Source organism: Microtus ochrogaster, linkage group LG1 (genome assembly GCF_000317375.1).
Source record: "Microtus ochrogaster isolate Prairie Vole_2 linkage group LG1, MicOch1.0, whole genome shotgun sequence".
Taxonomy (NCBI): Eukaryota; Metazoa; Chordata; class Mammalia; order Rodentia; family Cricetidae; genus Microtus; species Microtus ochrogaster.
In genome coordinates this window covers 10379490-10402832 of record NC_022027.1, presented here as the reverse complement: position 1 = coordinate 10402832, position 23343 = coordinate 10379490, and the positions used below count along the sequence as shown (strand labels likewise).

The window sequence follows — 23343 nt, the reverse complement described above, 5'->3', positions numbered from 1 at the left end:
AAAAAAAAAAAAAAAACAGAAGGTCTTCACTTCAAAATGAAAGACAGAAAATAATGCTGCATTGGGGGAGATGTTATGCCTTTGTTTCCACTGGAAACAAAAAGTTAAGGCTTACTTCAAAATTAATAAAGATCAGATTTGTTTGGGGAGAACTCTTAAGGATCTAGGCTGCAGACATGAGGGAAAAAGCCAAGAAAGACTACAGGACAGGTGATGTGTGTGCTGATTCCTTGACATGAAAACAGCTGTGACACTGGATGAAACATGGTAAATCTTCTTGGCTATAGAATCCTCATGACTTATTGTAGCACAAATAATAAAACCCAGAGACAGATATTGAAGTTCAACCTGAAGATCAAAAAAGCAAAACAACCAGCAACTAGAGAGACCTTTTACCTCTACCAAGTCTTTAGACCAAAGGGCAGAGGCAAGTGGATGTCAGTGAAGTTGAGGCCTGCCTGGTCTACAAAAGGAGTTCCAGGATAGCCAGGACTGTTACACAAATAAATCCTGTCTCGAAAAAAAAAAAAGTGTTGAAATAGGAGCGGCGGGCTGCGTCCTTGAATGACCAATAGCTAGGGAGGAGGTATAAACAGGACTTCCAAGCAGAGAAAGGAAGTACGAACAGATAATAGAGATGCTGAAGAGAATCCAACAAGACAGGAAGAGGAAACAGGTTTCCTTTTCAAGATGAAAGAGAGGTAATGGCAATAGGCAGAGCATAGATTAATATAGATGGGATAATGTAAATTATAAGAGTTAGTGGAACAAGCCTAAGTTAAGGCCAAGCTTTCATAATTAATAATAAATCTCCATGTTGTTATTTGGGGTGTAAAAAAGAAAGTCCATCTATACAAAACAGAGATATGATCATTGGTAGAAGCTGCATGCCTGTGTAATGTTGACAAACCTGCCCATGATCAAGGTGCATAAAGGGCAGGATGCATCCGCCACCGGATAAAGCTGATACAATACAGCACCCTGTTTGTATAGAAGAGAGGGGTGGGAGGAAACAGTGCCATAATGCATTCCTTTTACTGAAAGAAAAGACCATTGAGAGATTGAGCTACACACGTCAACAAAGTGAATAGATTAAGGCATACTTGATTTATGATCATTTATTTATACTGCAGACATTCTTGGTTTTAAGCTTCTACTCTTTTGATGTAAGTGATTGACAGTCAGCAACTGAATTGCAATTTCTATTCTGCCAAGAGAGGAGCTGTTTAATGCTGTGGGTTAAGTTATGCCAGCATGAGGATAATGGGTAGCTCTGCAGAGATCAAGGTTAAACCTCACTGCTTCAACCAAGCTAAGTCTACCCAGATGTTTAATTTCATATACAGCATCCACTTTTGATATCCTGTAATTAACTACATATAAGAAATAATCTCTTCTTACAAAACCATCATTTTTGTGTGTGGGAGGCAGGGCTGGACCAATGTAAATTATCCATTAACTTTGTCAGTTATCAGAGCATCCATCTCTGACAGACACAGATTTCATTTTCAAGCAAGCATTTTTCAGTCAGATTTGACACCCTGTCAAGGTCAGAATGTCTTAAAATGGAGACTTCAAAGTTAAGAACTCTCTGATGAATAAGGCAAAATCTTATCAGAGGTATACAGTTAGACACCTTTTATTATATTACTATTTGTAGTCCTTGAAATAAGAAGTTATTGCTTTTCGGTTTAATTGACTCAAATGTCTTAATATGAAACTTTTCATAAATAAATCTAGTTTATAAAAATATCATCATACTTCTAGAAGTATTTAATAAGTCAAAAACCATGCCTTGACTTTATCTCTATTGCCCCTAAAAGCACACAGGTAAACAAGCAATGGGTGAATATTTATTTATTTATTTTTGATTATTTTTTTAATTTATTTATTTAATTAAGGATTTCTGCCTCCTCCCAGCCACCGCCTCCCATTTCCCTCCCTCTCCCCTGATCAAGTCTCTCTCCCTCATCAGCTTGAAGAGCCATCAGGGTTCCCTGACCTGTGGGAAGTCCAAGGACCGCCCACCTCCATCCAGGTTTAGTAAGTTGAGCATCCAAACTGCCTAGGCTCCCCCAGAGCCAGTATGTGCAGTAGGATCAAAAACCCAGTGCCATTGTTCTTGAGTTCTCAGTAGTCCTCATTGTCTGCTATGTAGTGTACTCTCAGGGCAGCCACCAAGAGGCCGTTTACCAAGCCATTCTTCAATAGTGAAGGCAAATCTCTGAGTTTATCTTATTTTATACCTCTAATTTTTAAAATACCTGCTGTTCACCCAAACAAAATTATATCTAAAACTATGAAAGATTGATTGCATAAAGAGATAAATGACACTGAATATTTGTGGTTTTAAAATTTTAGTTTTATTTTTAATCGTGAGCTTGTGAGTGCTGGTGTATCAGAAATCAGAGGTATTGGATTCCCCTGGAGCTGGAGTTTCAGAAATCTACCTAAAGTGGTTCTGGGAGTCAAACTGAGATCTAACTTTGGAAGAGTAGAACATGCTTAGTCACCTCTTAAGCCTAAATATTTTTGGCTAAAATTTGCAAATTTTAACATATCAACACATGGCATTCAAATATCTTTTAAAGGTCTTTGAAAGATTCTGTCCCTTAACTAGAATAAATCCTATGGGAAAAACAAACCATAAAGAAATTTCTAGTCTGATAGCTCTTTATTGGTGATGGGAGGAAGGGAGGCTACTCTTGGACAAATGACCACAGTACCAATGTTATGGGGCCATGCATTTGCAGGGCTGTATTGTCGGGGATGGGGAGTGAGCAAGATAGACAATGGAAAACATGAACCAAACAAAGCAGAACATCAACAGCAGGCAAATGTAGGGAGAGCAGCTAACTGTTCACTGGACATTCATGTTGACTCTCCAATGATCTGGATGTCTATTTTCACTCCCTGTGGAAAATACACAGGGATTGAAATTCTGACTTCCCATTTATTGAAGGCATGCCAGGCAGGATTCCAAGGTTAGCTAATGCGAACACATCATTAGTAACTAACAAGAGAAACACTGACAATCTCTGGTACTTTGTTTACCGAGTATCTCAGGTGTCAGTGTTGGAGCCACTCACTGACTCATTAGGCTGGAGAAAGGTCTTTCTTCAGCCTCTCTCCCAGCAGGGAGCTGAAGCCATGCCAGCCAGCTTGGCTGCCATCTCCTCACCATCTGAAGTCATGACTAGCTCTTGGCCTTGCTGGTGTCATACCACACACTGTCTCCAAGGATAATCTGCTGGCCTTGCCACCGCTTCTTTCTTCTTCAGTCTCTTATTGTTGATTTACACTAGTAAATTAAGTTATTTCAGCTCCCCACACACAACTTAAGTGTTGTAACATTCTTTTTTTTTGTTTATGGTTTTATATTTTAAATTAATATGTAATAGTTATGTCATTTCCCTCCTTCCCTTTCTTCCCTCCAGTCCCCCCAGTGTACTCCTCCTCTCCTCCTTTCAATGCATCCCATGTTCCCCCTTGCTCAAATTTACAGTTTTTTTGTCTTTGGTAATTATTGTTACATACATATATGTAACATGTGTGATGTCCATATATCTGTATGTAAAGACAAATATTTTTATCTTTATCTATATCTATCGTCCTGAGTTCATTTTTGCCCTTTGTTCATACATGGTTTCGTTCAGACCACTTTGCATTAGACACTCAGGAGCCTCATCCCTTGGAGATTCTAATTCTTCTTCTTCTTCCAGAGGTCATTAGTTTCCTGTAGCTCTGTTTTACATTCTTTCTTAAATGGACATACTTGAGGTGCTTTAGATCGTGGATTAAGAGGACTGACTGCTCTTCCAGAGGACCTGGGTTCAATTCCCAGCACCCATATAACAGCTCATATTTATCTGTGACTCCAGTTCCAGGGGACCTGACATGTTCTTCTCACCTCTCATGGTAACACACATGCGCACAAACATTATGTACACACAGGCACAATGTCCATACAAATACAAAAGCAAAAACACTCTTGACCTTCCCAATTGTCTCCATTTTCATGAAATGAGAGCACACATCATGGTGTCTTCATAAACACACCACCAGCTTCACATGGAACATTCTAACCTTTTTCCTTGCACTCTGTCCATTTGCCATCAGGACTGAACATGCCATCCTCCACAGTTACTCATTTCTAACACACTGACCTTGCCACTGGAAGGCTACCCAGCATCAACAGAAATTCCCTTTCCTCTTCAACTTATACATGTCAAGAGTTTCACAATGTGTCATAAGGAAGTTTAGGTATGTGCGTATGCCTGGTCAAAGTTTTAATGATGTCCCAAGACTGTCAAAATTGAAACACAACTGATACTCCTATATAATCATGAATACAGATCTCACCTGCTGTTTCTAAAGCCAGAGAGTCATCATAGAGCCATCAAGCGTTTGTCCAGAAGCACAGCTCATATTTATGTTTACAGACATCACAAATTAGTCCTGCAATACTCACATTTACACCCTAGACATGTATGATAAGCCATAAATCAACATCCTTGAGAAAGCCCGATTTCTCCTATTAGGAGCAATACTGAGATACAGAACCACTGGTCAGATCTCCTATCTCTGTTCTCTTCAAAACTGTCTTCTATGTCTCCAAAAATCATATAACTAAGTTGTAATACCCTGGCCCATTCTGGTGAGGATGCACCTTCATTAAACACCCTGTGGGAAATTCACACCCATATGGCCCTAATAGCTCCAGGTACAAGAGTAATACTTCTTTGTAAGTTAGGTAAACATTCTTCCTTGACAAAGGCTTCCAGTTGCTTCCTGTCATAAAGTGGGTCTGGTGTTTGCTGTACCAAGGATGCTCCCCGAGAAAAAGAGAGACCTCTCTTCTTGTCTAATTTGCTTTTGAAAAATATTCAATTATGTTTCTACTTTAATTCTCTTAGTAATGAAAAGAAAATGAGAAAAACAAACATGTTTGATTTGTCTCGGAAACAGAAACAGCTTTGCAAGAACAAACAAAGTTAAATTAAAATAAGTAATTCTCCTCCATGGTAGAATTGAATTTTTCCCTCCAAATTTCATAACATCTATAAAACACAAAGCAGACACCAGTGAGAATGAACGCCTTGATTCACAGTAAGTATCACCTGCACCTACCCCTGACCTACTGGTGTAGACATTTTTTTATGTCTACAAAAACCGTACATGGCCACATAGTTCACCGACAGAAGCAGAGCATGGCTGGGGCTGCAGGTCGTACTGTCCCGACGGGTGTTCCACCTACCGTTTTTGCAGATGGGGCAGCACTGATCAGGCTCGTACACGGGGTCCACACATTCCGTCTGGGGACACGCCGACACTGTGCACAGCACTTCACCATTGGCTTCACAGCGACACCGCTCACACGGAGACACCTGAGACACAAGCCCATGATCAGGGTCACACCTCCCACAGTCCTTACCCTAAAACGTCGTGGCTTTAATTTTAGGTATGAAGATACCAGGGAGTTTCAGGAATGACATGTTTAAGTGGCTAGGCACAGTATTTTTTCAAATGTGAACACAAGCTCCTGGTGTTGCCTTAGGCATAAATAAAAGCACTCACTGGGGCTACTCAGCCTCTCAGCTCTAGTCAGGGCAGCTCTCACTGAAGGGACTTCTTTGAAAGCATCCTTCTGAAGAAATATTTCTGTTGCTTCCGAAATCAAATTACTACTGATTTCTTGCTCAGCAAAGCCTTACTTTTCCATAACTCTGTCAACTCTGCACTTAATGTAACGTGGATTGTTCCCAGTATTTCTCAGAACAGGGCAGGAGGCAGAGAGAAAGGAAAGCACAAGATACTCCAGTCCTCTGAGGCCAGGAACCCCTTGTAAGAAACTGCATGACCTTGGTGTCCCAGAGGCCTTATAACCACACTAAGTGCCCTCCTGATATGGATGACCCTGTTTAGTGGGAAGGGACCTAAGATTTAGGGGAATTAGGCAATTTGCCTTGACCAGATATTCTAAGGAATCAAACCAATATGCTGACTATAGGTCCATGCTGACTTCCCCTTCTCCAGTGCTTTACAGGGTCACCCCTTTATGTCATCAGTGCTGCCATGTTCCTCTGGGAACCAAAGCTTTGAGAGGTGACAGGTCTCTGTCTGTCTGTCTCTTTCTCTCCATCTCTCTGCCCCCTGCCTCTCCCCTGTGTGATGTGTAATTCTCTTCTATATGTTATGATTACCACTGATTAATAAAGAAACTGCTTTGGGCCTATAGCAGGGCAGAATAGAGCTAGGTGGGAAAAACTAAAGTGAATGCTAGGAGAAAGAAGGCAGAGTCAGTAATAATCCATGTAGCCACCCTACCACCGGGGACAGATGAACCAGAACCATGCCAGTAAGACATAGCCATGTGGTGATACACAGATGAATAGAAATGGGTAAATTCAAGATTTAAGAGTTATCTAGAAATACACATAAGCTAATAGGCAAAGCAGTGATTTAATTAATACAGTTTCTGAGTGATTATTTCAAGTCTCAGAAGCTGGAAACAAACGAGTGGCCTCCACCAACACCTGTGTGTATGTGTGTGTGTGTCTGTTTGTCTGTCTGTCTCTCTCTCCTTCTCTGTCTCTTTGTGTATGGAGAAAAAGAGAGAGAGAGAGAGAGGTAAACATTTCACAATAGCCCAGAATAAAATGTTAGCCTACTTTGCAAGTTAAAACCAAGTTTATCCCAATATAAATGCACAGTTTTAAGAAGTATTTTTGGCACAATATAGTGGGGGATTTTGCAATGTGAGTTTTTGTTGTTGCTGTTTTCCTCAGTTTTTCCTGATTATAGCATTGCATCTCTATCTCAGAGCAGATGTACAAAGCAAGCAACAAGAGGAAAATATTCTAAGTTTTAGAAGCAAAGACCTTGAGTTGCAAGAGAAACAGCCAAGTGCATGTCAGATCCCTTTAACTGGAAGGACTTCAGGCAGAAGCCAAGGAGCCCAGATGGTGTGGATTAGGGATGCAGAGCTGTGCTTCCCGAGGGAGCAGAAGTCAACCCCGCTTAGGGCAACAGAACTAGCAATAGGCAGGGAGGTCACGGATCTGCATATGTCCTTAGCAAGCTGCTCCATAGTTAGGAACCCACCCTTCACCCTGGCCATGCTCTAGGTAGAAAGGATAAAGCTCAACATGCGGTAGATTTAAAGGAGACAAAACGGGCCCTATGTCATGTCCAAGGCAAAATGTGCACTTGAAAATCAGTATGTAGGCAGGTGGCATTTGGTGAGTCCATTCTTCCACATGAGGCCACAACCTGACCTAGAAATGAAGTCCCATATCTCGAGCTCGACCTAAAACCACATGAGGACTTCAGAGTACAACTTCAGAATACAAATGTGTAGATACACATTTAATCTGTTTTTTTTTTTCTCAAAAGTCTCATGATTTCTCTAAAATTTGATGGCGGGTTTTACTCTAATTACATACAATGAAGTCTGGCTTGGCTCTATGGGGATTTGTTCATTTCTCAAAAATCAGAATGAATAGTCCATCAGGGTTACCATGAATGTGTTCCTCTCCAGTCTTTTTTCTATCACCCAGATCTCCTATCATCAGCTCCTACACTGAGGCTGTCTTCACTCCAATCCCACGCTCAGGCCACCCTAGTTCTTACAAAGGAGGGTAATGAGATAGAATTTCAATCTGTTGGTTCCCGGGGGTTCCCTATGCTCTGCTGGTACCAGCAGGACAAGAGTTCTTCAGCAGGCTACAGGCCCCTAGTTCCTAAGATAGCAGTCTCTCATGTGTACTAATGGAGTTCCCACCTTGCCCAGGACCCAGCTTCACTTCAGAACTGCCTGCCCAGTGCTCATGTTCCTGTCTCCTGCAAGGCAATACAGTCTGACACTTCTTTCCAAATCACACACCTTCCTGACCACCTGGTTTCCATACTCCTCTGAGACCACCTGCCAGGCCCTCTTGCCACTCCATGTGCTGATTCCTGGTCATAGATTAAGTCAAAACCAGTTAACCAGGCATGCCTTGGACTAATGCTACCTCCTGACTGTAGAACCCAGTGGTGCTTATCATTCGAGTGTCTTGGCTTTCACTTTTCTACTCTTCACTTGTGCAGACCTGTGATCCTTTTACATTTCATGCTGAATCAGCTGCTGCTGACTTTAGACCCAGCTGAGATGTGTCCATCAAAGCATGGATAAAGCTAGGGTCTTTCCTCCAGTAAGCCATCTCTTAACTTCATCCTGCGGCCTGCTGTATGGTCCTCTTACAGCATATGAAATGTAGCTAAGTTTAAAAATAAAATTAATAAAACAAGACAAAGAAAATGGGAGCAAAATGAAACAAAACAAAAACCCAGGGTTCATGGGATCTCAGGCATCAACCAAGGAAGTTGTCCTCAGGCTTAACCTCAGCATAACACATTTTAAAAGTGGTCCCTCTGAGGCTGATGGGGACCCAGCGGGACTCAGGACTAGATCTTCTCACAGTTCTGGCTCTGACCCAGATTGACCATCTACCCTTTTAAACCCAACTCTGTTCAGCAGCCTTAGGCACAGCAACAAACTAGGAGTGATCCCAATACATATCAATAAGAATAGTACAGCTTTTCCCAACTGGAAGTGAGAATGAAGACATTTTCTGTTCATGCCATGAATCCCGCTGCAATTTCAAAAGTGTGAACTTCTGCCACCTTTTGCGAGGGTGAGGATAAGATGTGTGTGTGTGTGTGTGTGTGTGTGTGTGTTGAGTGATGACCAAGTAGTGTAGCTGGACCTGGCCTCTACTGGAAGATCTCTATCTTTGTCCCTTGCCCACAAGACTTTCTTTTTACCTAATGTGTGCTTTGCTTGCAAGCAGCAGCTCCTCACAGGAAATCCATGAAACATGCCCGAAACCCAAAGCAGAATATTTTCAGTGAAACAACTCTGACTACATAGACTACAGCATAAACAAGAAAATGCAAATAAATACAGTAACTAAATGGTAATAAAAGCAGATCAGTCATAATTGGGGCTGCCCTCATAGCACTGGATAGTTACATGTGTGCCCTTGTCACATGCCCAGCAACCGCAGGGGCAACAAGCCCTGAGGCTGTATCTTTTGTTTAAATAGAAGTGGGTGTGGTGGTTTGAAAGAAAATGGTTCCCAAAGGAAGTGGCACTATTAGGAGGTGTGGCCTTGTTGAAGGAAGTGTGTCATTGTGGGAGCGGGATTTGAGGTCTTTTTCTGCTCAAGTTTCTCTCAGTGTGACACTGAGACAACTTTCTGTTTGCTGTGAAATATTAGTTGAGGATGTATTGCATTTGTTTATGCTGTGGAACATTTGTTTAAAGATGCGAAGATGCATTGCATTCTTTTATGTTGCTTTTGTTTAACTCTGTGAAGCTGTGTTGCTTTGCCTGTCTAAAACATCTGATTGGTCTAATAAAGAGATGAACGGCCAATAGCTAGGCAGGAAAGGGATATGCAGGGCTGCCAGGCAGAGAGAATAGATAGGAGAAAAAGAAAGAAAGACAGGAGTGAAGAAAAGGAGGCGAGAGGACACCAGGGGCCAGTCTCCCAGCTACACAGTAAGAGGGTGAAAAAAGTATATAGAACAGATAAAGAGAAAATCCTAGAGGCAAAAGGTAGACAGGATGATTTAAGAAAAGCTGGCTAGAAATAAGCTAAGCTAAACCCTGACATTCAGGAATAAGAATAAGTCTCCATGTGATTATTCAGGAGCTGTGTGGTGACTTCCACAAAGAGTAAAGAGCACAAACAACAACAAAAAACCAACAACACCTGCTGTTTGCAAGATGTAGGACATTCAGCTACTTATCCAGTACCATGTCTACCTGCATGGCACCATGTCCCACCATAATGATAATGGACTGAACCTCTGAACTGTAAGCATCAATTTAATGTTTTCCTTTATAAGAGTTGCCATGGCCATGGTTCTATTACTTCACAGCAATAGAAACCCTAACTAGGACAGTGGGCAATTGTAGCTGCTATGTGAAATTAGCCTCAAGAATAAAATGAAGACCACATGACTGAACACTGTACCTTTACACATAAACGAGGTGTCCCCCACATGACCTAATCACTTTCTACAAAATCTTACCTTTTAAAGAGTCTATCCATCACCACAATGAGGATCAGTTCTCAAACGTGTGTACCTCCCCAAGATGGCAAGTTGTTTACATTTTATATTAATGAACTTGGGTCTAATTAGGTATCTATCTGAATGAAGTTCTGCCTTCGTCAGTTTGCAACTGAAATTCTAATTACTAATACCATAAAAGGGACCTGCAGAAAGCTTCTTAAATTTAAGTCCTGTTCTTGCTATGTCTCTAGCTTCTTTCCTGTGGAAAATGAGAAATCTTTTTTTTTCTACTCTCCCCCATTCTCTTTTGAGATAGGGTCTCACTATGTAGCCTTGGCTGTCTTGAAACTCACTGTGTAGACCAGACTGACCTTGAGCTTAACAGAGACGCACCTGCCTCTGAGTGCTGGGATCAAAGACATGCACTACCATGCCTAGCTGGAAAACAGATCTTCCCAGTCATTTCCTCCTGCCCCTTCCTGTGTGCACCACAACATTCTCTCAGCACACCACAATTGACCTCTGCTCGGGAATACAGTACTCCTTTCTCAATCCAATCTGAATGCATCTACCTGTTCTATGCTGCAAGAAAGGGGCATTGTCATAGAAGAGTGTTAAGAGTTGTGTGTTTCAACCACCCTGGTACAATTAGCTCCCTCTATTATATTCCTCGTCCAGAGACTGTCACTGAGAACTTCTGTAGTGGGTACCATGAAGTCGCATCATGGCAAAAGGCAGCACTTTTTATGCCCAGGGACCAATTCTATGCTAAATGCAGATGCTAACTCAACAATAGACAAATGGGAAGGATGAAAATCCCAGAACAATTTCCCAAATGATTGTAATGTTTTGGTTAATGGGATTAATTTGAGAGAAGTATGAGTTAAGAGGCTTCAGTTTAGATCATTCTCCACTAAAACTTCTCAGCATAGAATAAAGCCCCACATCACCATTTATTTGATCAGTTTACCCATTTGTCTTCCCAAACTCCAAAGTGTTCATTCTGCAATTACACAAAACAAGGTTATCATGAAACAAAGAGATATAAATTGCCCCTTCTTTCCCAATCATTTCTTCTCTGAAACTATTTTATTTAGACTGTGGACTGTGGAGCAGAGGAGACCAAATGGACAAGAAGACAAAGTTTGGGACACAGATTCATTATACAAAGAATGCTGCCCACAATAGGCTGGATGAACATAATTATAATGGAAATACACAATAGCAGGTCAGAGTCAGGAAGCAGAGAGGGAGAAGATACAGGCCTACCAGGGAATGAGATCTGTGGTGAAGGGCTTCATCCACTCATGGTCCTTACACAGTAATACAAGATCAGCCTGGATCTGCACTAACCAACGACAATGCATTCAATACTACTGCCCTGCCCTGCTGAACCACACACACTGCATTACAAGGCTCAAAGATAATGCAGTCAACCTTGCATTTGTTTTATCACTGCTGTGTGTCCAAGTCCATTTCCATGAACAGAAAACTGAACTGATAGAGTATTGGAGGGTGAGCCACAGGGTGTCACTATTAGGAGGTGATGGACTTCTGGAGGTGGGTCTTGCAATGGCCTTGGGACCATTTGTGACGTACGGAACCACAGTTCCTTCTTCACTCTCGTTTACTCTCTGTCCCTAAAGTGAAGAGCTTTACTCTCCGTCCCCTGCTCATGTGATTATGTGATGCCTTATCTTAGGCTCAAAAGCATCAGGGGCTGCAATCTCCAAAAGTGTAAGCTGAAAGAACCCCTCTTCTCCCGCCATCCAAGTACTAACCAGCCCCAGCCCTGCTTAGCTTCTGAGATCAGATGCCTTTGGGTGCATTCAGGGTGGTATGGCTATAAACAATCTCCTTTCTCTTTATAAGTGAATTGCCTTGGGTATTTTGTTACAATGACAAACATTAAATAATAGAATAGCAGCTTTTAGCTCATTGACTGCTGTTGGAGATGAAATGGATGAAGACACACAAAGCTTAATAGATTGTAGTTGTTTGCAGTTGACACAATCATGATGAAACTATATACAGGCAAAAGTATCCAGAATATGCAAGAAATTCTATAAATCAACTGTGAATTATCTTTACAAGTTGAAAGGAAAAATCATCAAAACCAATGGCATGGCAAAGACAGTCTGAATGGTTAATTGATGTATGAAAGAATATGCCATATGATCAAAAATCTGGGACACTCAAATCAAATGAGAACATATTTGGGGGCACTAAACTCACATGGTGAGAATGTAGAGAGTATCAAATTGGACAAACAAGAATTCTTATCTCTTCTGGCTTGCAAATGGAAATTAGGGCTTTGGGTCATGTTATACTGGAGGCAATCAGGGAGGGTTAAAAGTGAGAGAAATTCTCCCAGGTTTTGCTTCTGCCTCCCTCCCATTCTTTGGGGACATGGGAGATCAAGGACACTCTGCAGCTAATTCCAAAGGACTCTTTGAACATCTCTCCCTGGCTGTCAGCTTGCCTACAAGATGAGGGAATTTGGGACTCCCTTTCATAAGCTTGCAGGATCTACTCTATAGATAGGCGCTGCAGTTGTTCCGATTAGAAAGTCGTAGCCACCCCTTGAGTCTACTGCAAAATGCCTTCCATCTGTGTATACAGCCAAGCCCAAGAGGGTGACCTTGTGGCAAGAGCTAAGTTGAGGCCAGAACCTTAGCAGTTGATAAAATAGAACTGAGAAAAGAGATGTCTGTTAATGAAAGACCTGATAAGCCCTGTGTCACAGTAATTATGAGAAATACAAGACACAACAAAAATAAAAGAATCAGCATATATGAAACAAATATGTGAACCTCAAAAACACTGCCAGGAAAAAAGTGACAAAAAAAGACCAGATATGGCATCTCATGACACGTGCATATAAGCACCAACCCTTGAGTGCTCATGCAATGAAAGCCATGGTTCATAGGCGTGTGCTCAAGGAGAAAATGAGAAAGTCAACATAGGGCTAATTTACATATCTTCTTGTAGCAGTGAAGGAAGGGGAAGGACCAAGAAAGGAAGGGGAAGGAGGTTTATCTCTACCCTTTCATCTCATTAGAAAATGGGGATCAGAAACAAATATGTTAAAATACAGTGCATGAGAGGAGCATGAGGTACGTACACATCCACCCATTGCTTATGCTTGTTGGTTAAATTTTATATGTGATCTTTAAAAAATACACTTGCTTTATGTCAAAACATAAAAATACATTTACTATATACTTACAGTATGCTAGGGGACTGACATAAGGATGCTCCACAAACTAGGTAAGTGGAGCACATCTGCCATGTCGGTACTCAGAACAGGATAACTGAATGTTCCAAGTTAGCCAGGACTACAGAGTAAGACCCAGCCTCAAAACAAATACAAAAACAAGCCAATAAATAATTCCTCCAGATCCCTAGGGGTGGAGATGACGCTGACACTGAGGTCTGTTTTCTCAGTTTGCATAAGACTTTTCTGGGCCGTGGCATTGCCATCCCAGATGAATAACACAGGCAAGAAGAATCTTATGTACTCATGCCTCTGAAACCAGAGGAAAGGGCTATGCAGTAATCCAAGTATCAGCTTTCTGTAGATGCCCAAGGAGAATTACAAAGTGGTGGTGGGATGTATCTGGCCGCAAGGAAGATTTTGTGGACTTTCACCAAACAAGGACAAGTAAGGGTCAGGATAGATAGCCAAGGATACCAGGTGGTGGTGGTGGTGGTGGTGGTGGTGGTGTGTGTGTGTGTGTGTGTAGGTTTTGTCCATATTGAGACCACACAGTGATTTGGGATGGGAAACTAAGGCTGGTCACATTTTTTTGTTGAGCCTCTGCGCTTTCAAAAGGCAAATCAGGAGGAGGAAGGTATCCAATAAACCATCAAGGTCCAATTAAAGAGCCACAGTGCCTGACACACATGGATATACATGTGTATATCCTTTAGTGTAAGAGCAAATTGACAACCAGATAATGGGTCCAAGTCCAGTTAAGCCCAACTGACTGTGAAAATAGGGTAGGTGACTTGGGTATCAGTGCAACATCTGAAAGATGGACATGAACCATCACTCACAATATGCTTAGGCACTAATAAACATAAATTGCGATGGGGTATAGACTACAGTTCAGAAGGCTAGGGTTGCCTTCTCTCACTATTCATATGAGATTTTCCTTTAACTATAGAGACCCGAATCTACAAATACTTAAGTCTTTTCTATAAAATGGAGTCTTATCTACATGAGTTGTATATACATCCTTCTGCACATTTAAGCTGATCTCTAGGTGACTTATAATATCTATTTGTACCAATTTTTTTATAAATAGTTGTCTCGCTACATTATTTAGGGGATGATAACAAGAGATCCAGGTGCAAATCTTTTAAGTATTTTCAGGCCACACTAGATCACAATGCTAAGTCTGTACATAGAATGCTGGGTAAACTCTGAATTATTGCCCCGCCCAGATTTTTTTTCTTTCCTATCCATCCAGTTCTGTATTCTCACAGAGAACCCAAAAACTTAATTTTCCTAAGAGCAAAACCACCCTGAACCACTAATAACAACTAATAGAATGTTTATGCTTGATTTGTGAGTATTACCAGGGAGAGACTTTCCTGAGAGGAAGTGATCATACACAGTGTGTCTGGAGCTGGGCTTTCAGATGTCAGGACTCAAAAGTCTGCAGGGTGAGCTCCAGTGCAGAAAGAATGAAAATATGACTTTCAGAATACATCACAAAAAGTCTAATTGTCTTCAGTGCTGGAAATAAGGACCCAAGGGAGGGAGGGAGAGGGACGAGGACTGAGTCAAAAGCTAAGGTTCTCGCTTGAGTCCATCAGGTCCTGGCGGAAAGGACAGTCAGAAGAGTCCTAGGATGGGGGCAGGTCCCTGAGAAGGGGGAGCTGGCATTCACTAGCCTGGATGGATTCTGAAGACTCCAGGTGCTCTGGGAGAAAGATGGCCTCCACTATCGTACTGAATCTCGCGAGTCCAGCAGTTAGTCAGGTGTTTGGACAGACAACAGGCACCTATGATATAGGACATAGCAGGGACCTCCGGTGGCCAGAAATCTTGAAGGATCTGGAACATGACAGCTGTCAAGAGTAAAGACTCTAATACCACGGGAGGCTACAAAGAGGCTGACAATCATTTACAGACCATGGGAGCCAGGGTTCTGCTCCCAAGAAAACACAGGGCCTTTAGCAGAGTTGGCTGGATTCTGTAACAAGAAAGCAGACAAAAAGCCAGAAGGTGGCAAGGAAAAGGTGCCCTTCCCAACAGTCTGATGCTGCAGGAGTCCTTCCTCTCTTGGGTTAAATGAAACCTGGCCCTACCATCATGGGGAAAAACACTGGCTCATTGGGTAATTCCCAAAGTAATGGGATTGTGAGCATCTCAAAGACCAGAACGTTCCAAAAGAAGCTCAAGTGAAAACTGACAAGGACCACAATTTCCAGCCATCTTCGGATTGTCAGGAGCCACACGCTGAAGGTAGTGTTCCCAAACTAAAGCTAATGATTTTCCAGCTCCCACGTGGGAATTTGGTATGTTCCTTCTGTCCTTGCTCTTCGCTTATTCCCACTGGCTCTGGAGGACTAACAGTGCTTCAAAAAAAAAAAATCACTGCCACAGTTTTGTCACCAGGTGGCGAAAGTGTCCTTTCTAACTACTCAAATTATCACAACAGTCCAGGTCACATTCTGAGCACTAGCAAGTGCTCTTCTGTGTGAATATCTCATTAACTTCTAATAGGCTGGAACTGCATTATTCAAAGATGGGCAAAAAGCAGAAGTGACACCCTCTGACTTGGCTTTGACAGAATGAAGAAAATACACCCAGGGGTCGAACCCAGGTCTGGTCTAGAGCTAAAAGCCTTCATTGGTATGGAATCCGAACACACACACACACACACACACACACACACACACACACACACACACACACACACCCTTGGCTACAATGACCCTACAATGGAACTACTCTGCTGGATGTCTTACTACCTGGAAGGCGCACCTGAAATGAACTCAGTCTCCTTTTCACCCATTCTACTCTGCTTCCATACTCTGCCCTTGATACTGACTTATTAAACTACTTACACACTTTCCCCCGAATCTGGCTGGGAGTAACAGTCTATGTGAGTCACAGGGTGAGTCCATGGCTACAGAAAGGCTGGCAGGCACCCCGCACCCTGTTTTCTGATGGACAGGCCTATGAGAGGCGAGTTCTGCTCCCTCTTGGTGTTTCTGTCTCCTTTCCATGGGAAGGTGGTGTTTCCTCATAGGAATGAAATAGAACATCATCCCCCACTTCCTCTCAAAGTCAAGCAGCAGCAGACAGCCACGGGGCATTCAGCCTGACTGCCTGTACTCTTCAGAGAAGGCATTTTTGTCATTCCTCGTCCTCCATGCTCTGTCAGAGAATGGATTTTCACACAAGGGGACTTAATTAAGAACCATCCCCAGAAGCTGTCAGTTTCCAAGAATCTGGAAGAAGAAACAAAACTCCATGGACTGTACCGTAAGTTCACAGAGCAGCCTGGGTACAGAGGTGAAGTGGCAGAGCCTTATTCTTAAGCACCAAGCAATAACTTTGTAAGATCCACACCTGCCAAAGACTTTCAAACCTTTGTGGGAACAATTCCCTCAGAATATTGCAGCTCTTACAGAGATCTGCTAGAGCAGTTAGGAGTAGAAAATGCCGGTGGTGTTCACATGCATGTTTAACTGGTAGCAAAGGGTTGAGTAACTGAGAGGAACAGAATACAGCAAGACAGCTTCCTCTGCTGTCAACTCAGACATGGTGCCTGCAGACTGATGTACACACAGTCAGAATGGACGCACTGATAGAAAGTATGGCACTTCCGGTGTGCCCCTACCTACTGTTGGCAAGGGCCTGCCTCTTTGATTAGCCTTGCCTCCTCTCTGGACATGGCAAAGAGCAAGTGGGGTGAGTCTTTTCAATGAACATCAAGGTATCACCTAATTCTCCTTCAAATATGGCCAGAAGCTGGGCTCTGAGAAATCTTGAGAAGCTCCTGCCTGCATTCTGAGGAAATAAATGCTTTTGCTATCTACCAGGACCAACACAGGAAGGTTGCCAGCACACCAAAGGCCACAGAGCTGGATATAGGCAGTCAGAGTCAGATACCCCAGCCACCCACCTTGGGGACCCTAGTTGATATTGAGATGTTTATGAAAAAGCTAATAGTTAATTTACTCACTCACAGATTCCTAAATTAAGTGAACTATATACGATCAGCTACTCAGAGCCCACATGTATGACAGAAGTCCCTCTTGTAACTTTCACTAAAAGCTTTCCTAGAAACAAACAAAAAACCTGGAAGACCGAAACTCTTAAGAAATCCTTGGGAGAAGGAGGCAGAGGGTTTACTAGTCACGGACTATATAAAGGAGTAAAATCAAATATCTTTCAAGGAATAAGGGTTTGAAAAGACCTGTGAACCGGCCCCACTGTAGGGAACATAAATTCAATTCAGGGATCGTTCAGGTAGGAAAATGAGGCAGTGAACTAGATGAACAGGGATGGTGTCTGCAGTCAAGTGAAGAAAACTTGAATGCATTAAAACTGATATGCATATAGCTACACATGCATGTGTACGTCTGCACGCGCGTGCGTGCACACATGCACACACAGACAAAACACAGCCCCATGCTTCCTTTTGTCATTCTTAGTGTGAGATGGCAAACAATGGTCATCTTAAACAAATAAGGATGACAATGCTCAAATATGTGTCCCTTTGCTTTTGAACAGAGCTGGCAGGGGCACAGAGTAGGGCTCACAGCCACATCTCTAAGGGGGCTCTTCTGCAATCCGGCGTGGATACCACCAGTCCAGCTGTCATGTTAAAGTCCACCCGAGTGCATCAGCTGTCAATTATTGAGTGCTAGAGATCAGAGCATGTTCACCTAGCTCCCTTCTGTTGTCCTCTTCCTCTGCCCCAAGCAAGTCTCCTTCGGTGGCATTCACACACGCGTGAAAAGAGTACCAGCAGTGTTTTCAGGTTACCCAGTCCTTTTGTCTGAGACGTTATCCTCTATGCAAGGGAGCCTACAGGGCTCACTTACCCATAGAGAAACCCACTTTTGCAAGCAGACATACAGAAACCATTAACCGGTGATCGAGCCATTAAAGGGTGTCCCTCCTCCTTCCCTAGTATCCAGGGGAGAGATGATCTTATTTGCTTGGCTTCCTGGAGAGCTCTGGAGCCCAGAAGTTCTGCCAACAGCTAGAAGCTGTCCAAGCTGAGACATGAGAGCACAGTTTATCCCTCAGGCCACACGCCTGTCTTCCTCCAGCCAGAGGGAAGGAACAGCCCTGTCAGAATTCTTTTTGTTTTCCAACTCACCCACATTGCATATCTGTTTGCCAGGCTTAGCTGGGTAGCAATAGGTCAGTGCAACAGTGTTCAGAGCAGTCTTAATCCACATGAGAAGGTATGTGTCTCACTGGCCACACCCAAGGGAACTAAATACAGCTCTTCTACTGTCTGAGGGAGGAGGGGCTGTGCCTCCAAAGTGACTGTCAATTTCCAACATACCAAAAGTAATTAATGAGAACAGCCATTTGCTTGAAACTAATTTGATGGTATTTTGCTTGAAGCCTTCTAAAAGCACAGAGAGATCTTTGTAAAAGGCACCCAACATTTGTTTGAAGGTAAGACTAAGGGGGTGTTGGGAAAGCTGGGCACGTGGAGGATCTGTGTGATTAGATACATTGTTTCAGAACTGCCCAGGGTGTGGCAGGCATGGAGAACCAACTAAGAAGGAAGATCATTTTGAAGTACTCTGATCTTTATTACAGAAAGGACAATAAAAACACCTGGTGGTCAAGGGAAGCCTAGTGGTGCCTACCATGGGCAACTTTGGCAAGAGGGAGCCTTCGAATGTATCTGAGGTTGATTCCTGGATCTCCTGCCTGGGAGCATTTGAAAGTTGGACTTCAAGGGGTTTCCTATTTAAATTTCCCAATTCAACCTCCAGGGCAAGGAAATCAACCCAGGCATAGGTGTATCTACTATCTCTGGCTCTTTCCCCCAACAGGAAGGCAGGCACAATGCAGGGTCCACTCATCCAGCACCATGCACCAAGGGTGTGGATTGCCCAACTGCACATAGTAGGCTTTTCCAACCTAGTTTCTATAATCTGTTGCCAGAAACATCTTTTACACGTCTTGTGGTCTAACAACCCATTAACTGCGACTACAAGCATATGCCATTTTCCCCTGCTTATTATTACTTGAAATTATGTTATTAGGCTTCTGTCTGAACAACAGTTGTATTGGATACAGCGACCAGATTCATACTTGCTTTTCCTGTTTTTTCTGTCTTTATTCCACAGTCATTGGTCTCCAGGACAGCCTGCCCATGGCAGCTCTGCATACAATATCCTCTCCGGCTGCCACTTCTGCTGAACATCTCTCTTCTGTCCCTGTGCTCACTAGTCTCAGAATAGCATGCGTGTAGACACTGATGATTTCTCCCTAGACTGTAGACTCTGGGAGAAGTCAAGAGACCTTAGTTTTTCTCTACTCTGCAGTAGAATGTCTCACTCCTCTATCCTAGCCACATGTCTGCTTCTTCAGACTTACTTGCTGACTCACTAAGCTAACTCTTCATCAGTGTCCAGTTTTGTACTAGCTACTTTTCTTGTTACACAAAACAACAAACAAAAGCAATGTAAAGAAAGCTTATTTGAGTATAAAGTATATAGTGTATCGTGGTGGGGAAGTCAAGGTTTTGGAATGGGAGATGGATGCTAATGTTGCTTCCTCAACCAGAAGTTTGGAAAGAGATGACTCTGGTATTAAGTTTGACTTCTCCCCTTTTTATTTTAATCATTCTGGATCCCTATTCCATTGGATGGTGCAGTCCACAGTCAGAGTGGGTTTTTCCTCCTTCTGGAAGCCTCTTAATGAAATGCCAGGAAGTATATCTCTTAGGCGATTCTAAACATAATCAATGAACAATGAAGATTAACTATTGCAAATCTACTTCTACTAAACCCACTTACTACTTACTGGACAAAACCCCCTATTTTGGCATTGCTTCATTAATGTATGTCACACTTGATTCTTTTACTTTTTTAAACATGGCAAGTAGCTGGAATACATTTCTATCTCTTTCCTAGCTGTTTTGTTTTTGCATCCATTTTTAGATTCATCTTAAATGTACTCATGGCTCTTTTCAGAATCTCAGAGAGGTTCAACAACTTTGCTATAGGTTGTCTCTCACTTATAAGTCTCCTTCTTTCCCTAATTAAGCTTTATTTAGAGACCACTCCCTCTTGGAATGCTCTTTGTGGTGGTTTTAGTAGCCTAGGTGGAAGGTGCATTTTCTCTGTGTGTGCTTGCTAAGGTTGGGTATCTTTGGTGTCTGTTAAAGCCATTAACTTGAGAAAAGCAGAAAAGCTTGTTGTTTTTCACACCTCTTGGGGAAGAATGAACTCACTTCCACACCTATAAGAGGGCGTGAGTGGAGAAACTGGAACCACACAAAGAAACCCCAGGTCTCTTTCTTCTCTGAACAGTGCTCAGGCCTTTTGAGGGACAGAGCCTGGCTTTATGCGGTTAATATTGATCTAATTCCCTTCATGGCTACATAGACTCATGAGACTAGACCAAGAAGAACTAAGAGGAACCAACAGAGTCTTTCAGAGAGCCACCACGTCAAGGCAGACTTTGCTGTATGAATTATAATTTCCATCTTTAGGGATCAATCTCTTTTACTTTCTTACCATCTCAGCTATCCTTCTCAAAAGAGGTTCCTTTGGTTGAGCCTTTTATGCCCCTTTTGAACTTATACATTAAAGGCTAAGTTCTGAAATGGACTCTTTTGGATGGTAGTGGGAGCTCAGATTGGTAGAGTCTACAGATAGATCCATAGCCTCCAAGAGGGTGCCCTTGAAGGGGCTTATAGAACCTTGGTCAATCCTCTCTCTTTGATCCTGTATCTTGATGAGACTGGTTCTACTCTACCATGTCCTCCCAACAGGATCTACACAGCCCTTCTCTACTGGTCAAAAACAACAAGACCAACTGAGTATGGATTGTTACTTCCAAAACTGTGAGTCAAAAAACTCTGATTTTTTTTAAAATAGATGTTCTCGCTTAAATAAAGTACTGACAAATATCATAGCCAGGATTTTTTACATCACATCCAGGATTTTGTGCAGTTTGTAAAAGGTAGAATTTTGGCTGTCTTCCATTTTGCCATGAAAGGAACGGTCTCCCCGTCTTTAATGCTGCACCATTCTGTCATAACTGGAAATGTATCTAAAGAACATTTGGAATTTTGGTCTTCCTCCTTTTCTACTGTCCTAGGGATTCTGAGAGAACTCACAAGGCCACAGGCAGATGCCTGACATCATCCCTTTCTGCAGATTCGAAAGGCAGCCCATGTCCTGGCTGCACCCCAGTGCCCGACAGAAATAGAATGAGAAGAGAGATCCAGCTGGCAGGATCTCAGCCTGGGAACACATGAGCATGAGCAGCAAGAAGGACTTCCAGCTACGTGGTCAGAAAAGTACTGTGAAGGATGGTTACTGAGCAGGCGGGCCTCGGTGGAGAGTCATTAGCTGACGGTGGCTATATTGGAACAGTTTTTTCTGTCCCTTCGGACCTCTGCCCTGAAGCCTCCTATCATTTAAAAATAAGCCATCAGCAAGAATTGAGTTGATTACTACTAATGCCGAGTAATAACAAGCAAGAGTGACTCTCTCCTCTCCACTCAGAGCTCCCCAGCAGGACCCTCCGGATGTTTCGTATCACAGTGGCCCTGCTTGTCAACTAGAAGGACGCATTTGCTTCTCACTGCGTCTCTAAGATCTATCCTGGTGTCTGGCACATAGTAATTGAAACATTTTGAGGAAATAAATGCAAGGGTTGGTTTTATGTTGCAATGTATCAAATATGGAGATTTTATCTGAATAAAAACACGTAAAACACAGCTCCACAAATCTGTCCTTGGTGATACGGGCATTGTTAGGTAGAGGCCCCAGGAGATCTAAGCTGCACCATGGTGTTGCCACACTCAAACCTTCAGGAGCACTCAGCTGAGCATTCACACAGGTGCTAAGAATCGGACTTTCTCGATGTCTGTTCAGAGCTTCAAAAGCAAACTGTTCTCAGTCACCCCATTCTTTCTAATGGTAAGAGATATTCAGGGTATTGCTTTCTTTACCTGCCAGCAAACAAGACAGCCCTGAAAATGTCCCAGGACTCCAAATGTAGCAGAGACTCACACCTTCACGTCCACACTCTATGAACTGTGTGCACACAAATAAAGAGACTGTGACCTAATGGTCTGGGATCTGAGGATCCCAGGATTCCTTCAGAGGACAACCGGCTATAAGGCACTGAGTAACACCCTCATTTCCTAAGGTGAAACTTCCGGACCAGAGTCTGCAAACACAACAGCTGCTAAGCGGAGACGGAGCCATGCGAAGGAGCAAATGGCTTACTAAGGCACAGTGGTGCCAAGCCTGTTCCTCCACAACTGTCATCTAAGAACCATCCTATTTTCGCAGGAACTAAGCATCTGCGTGTTGACACAAACCTTTCACTGGCTCGATATTGGCACTAGATAAACAAATGCTATAGACATGAGCTAACGATTGGGAAGCTTCAGCTGGATTTGATTGGATCCCAGGTGGGTATGGTCTTCTCCAGGATCTTGCCTATGTCTTGAGACCTAATGTTCTGTGATTGACAGATTGGAATCATTGCTCTTGTGGAATGCTTAGAACTAAACGTTTTTTATTTCACTGCAACTCAATAGTTCATAACTCTAAAGATATAGACATTTACGTTATTTTGATTCAAAATGTCATAAATTCACATAAACAAATGTTTGGGTAAATGAACCCAATTATTTATTAGGCATAAATGTCATTCAGGTGCCCAAGTCTGTATAAATGTTCCTTTTGTACAGCTAGGTAGATTTCAATGGCATTCTCACTGCCACACACAAAATGCTACTTGCTCAGTGAGAGAAGATAGTAATAGCATTGTTTTTGGCTAAGCAATATCAGCCAAAAGAATATAAACACCATTAGACTGAAAATATGATTGATTTTGTTTTACTGGCACTTATCCAAAATTGCAACAGACATCTATTTAGACTGAAGTTTCAGTTCCAATTTTCATGTGAAAATATTCTTCTCATTGATGGAATTCTAGAAATGAGAATTTTTGATGCAGTTAATAGCAATTTAGACACTCAATCTTTCAAAGAGGAAGGGAGAGAGAGGGAGGAGAGAAAAAGAGAGAGAGAGAGA

General features: G+C 42.5%; 1 protein-coding gene across 3 annotated transcripts in view; it reads right to left on the bottom strand.

Moving 5' to 3' along the window:
* Vwc2 (von Willebrand factor C domain containing 2) overlaps window positions 1–23343 on the bottom strand; it is a 151686-nt gene that overhangs the window by 120707 nt on the left and 7636 nt on the right. For all 3 annotated transcript variants that reach the window (XM_026785253.1, XM_026785252.1, XM_005359201.3), the window contains exon 3: window positions 5258–5387. In XM_026785253.1, coding sequence (XP_026641054.1) covers window positions 5258–5387 — 130 coding nt within the window. The remainder of the gene's footprint in view (window positions 1–5257; window positions 5388–23343) is intronic.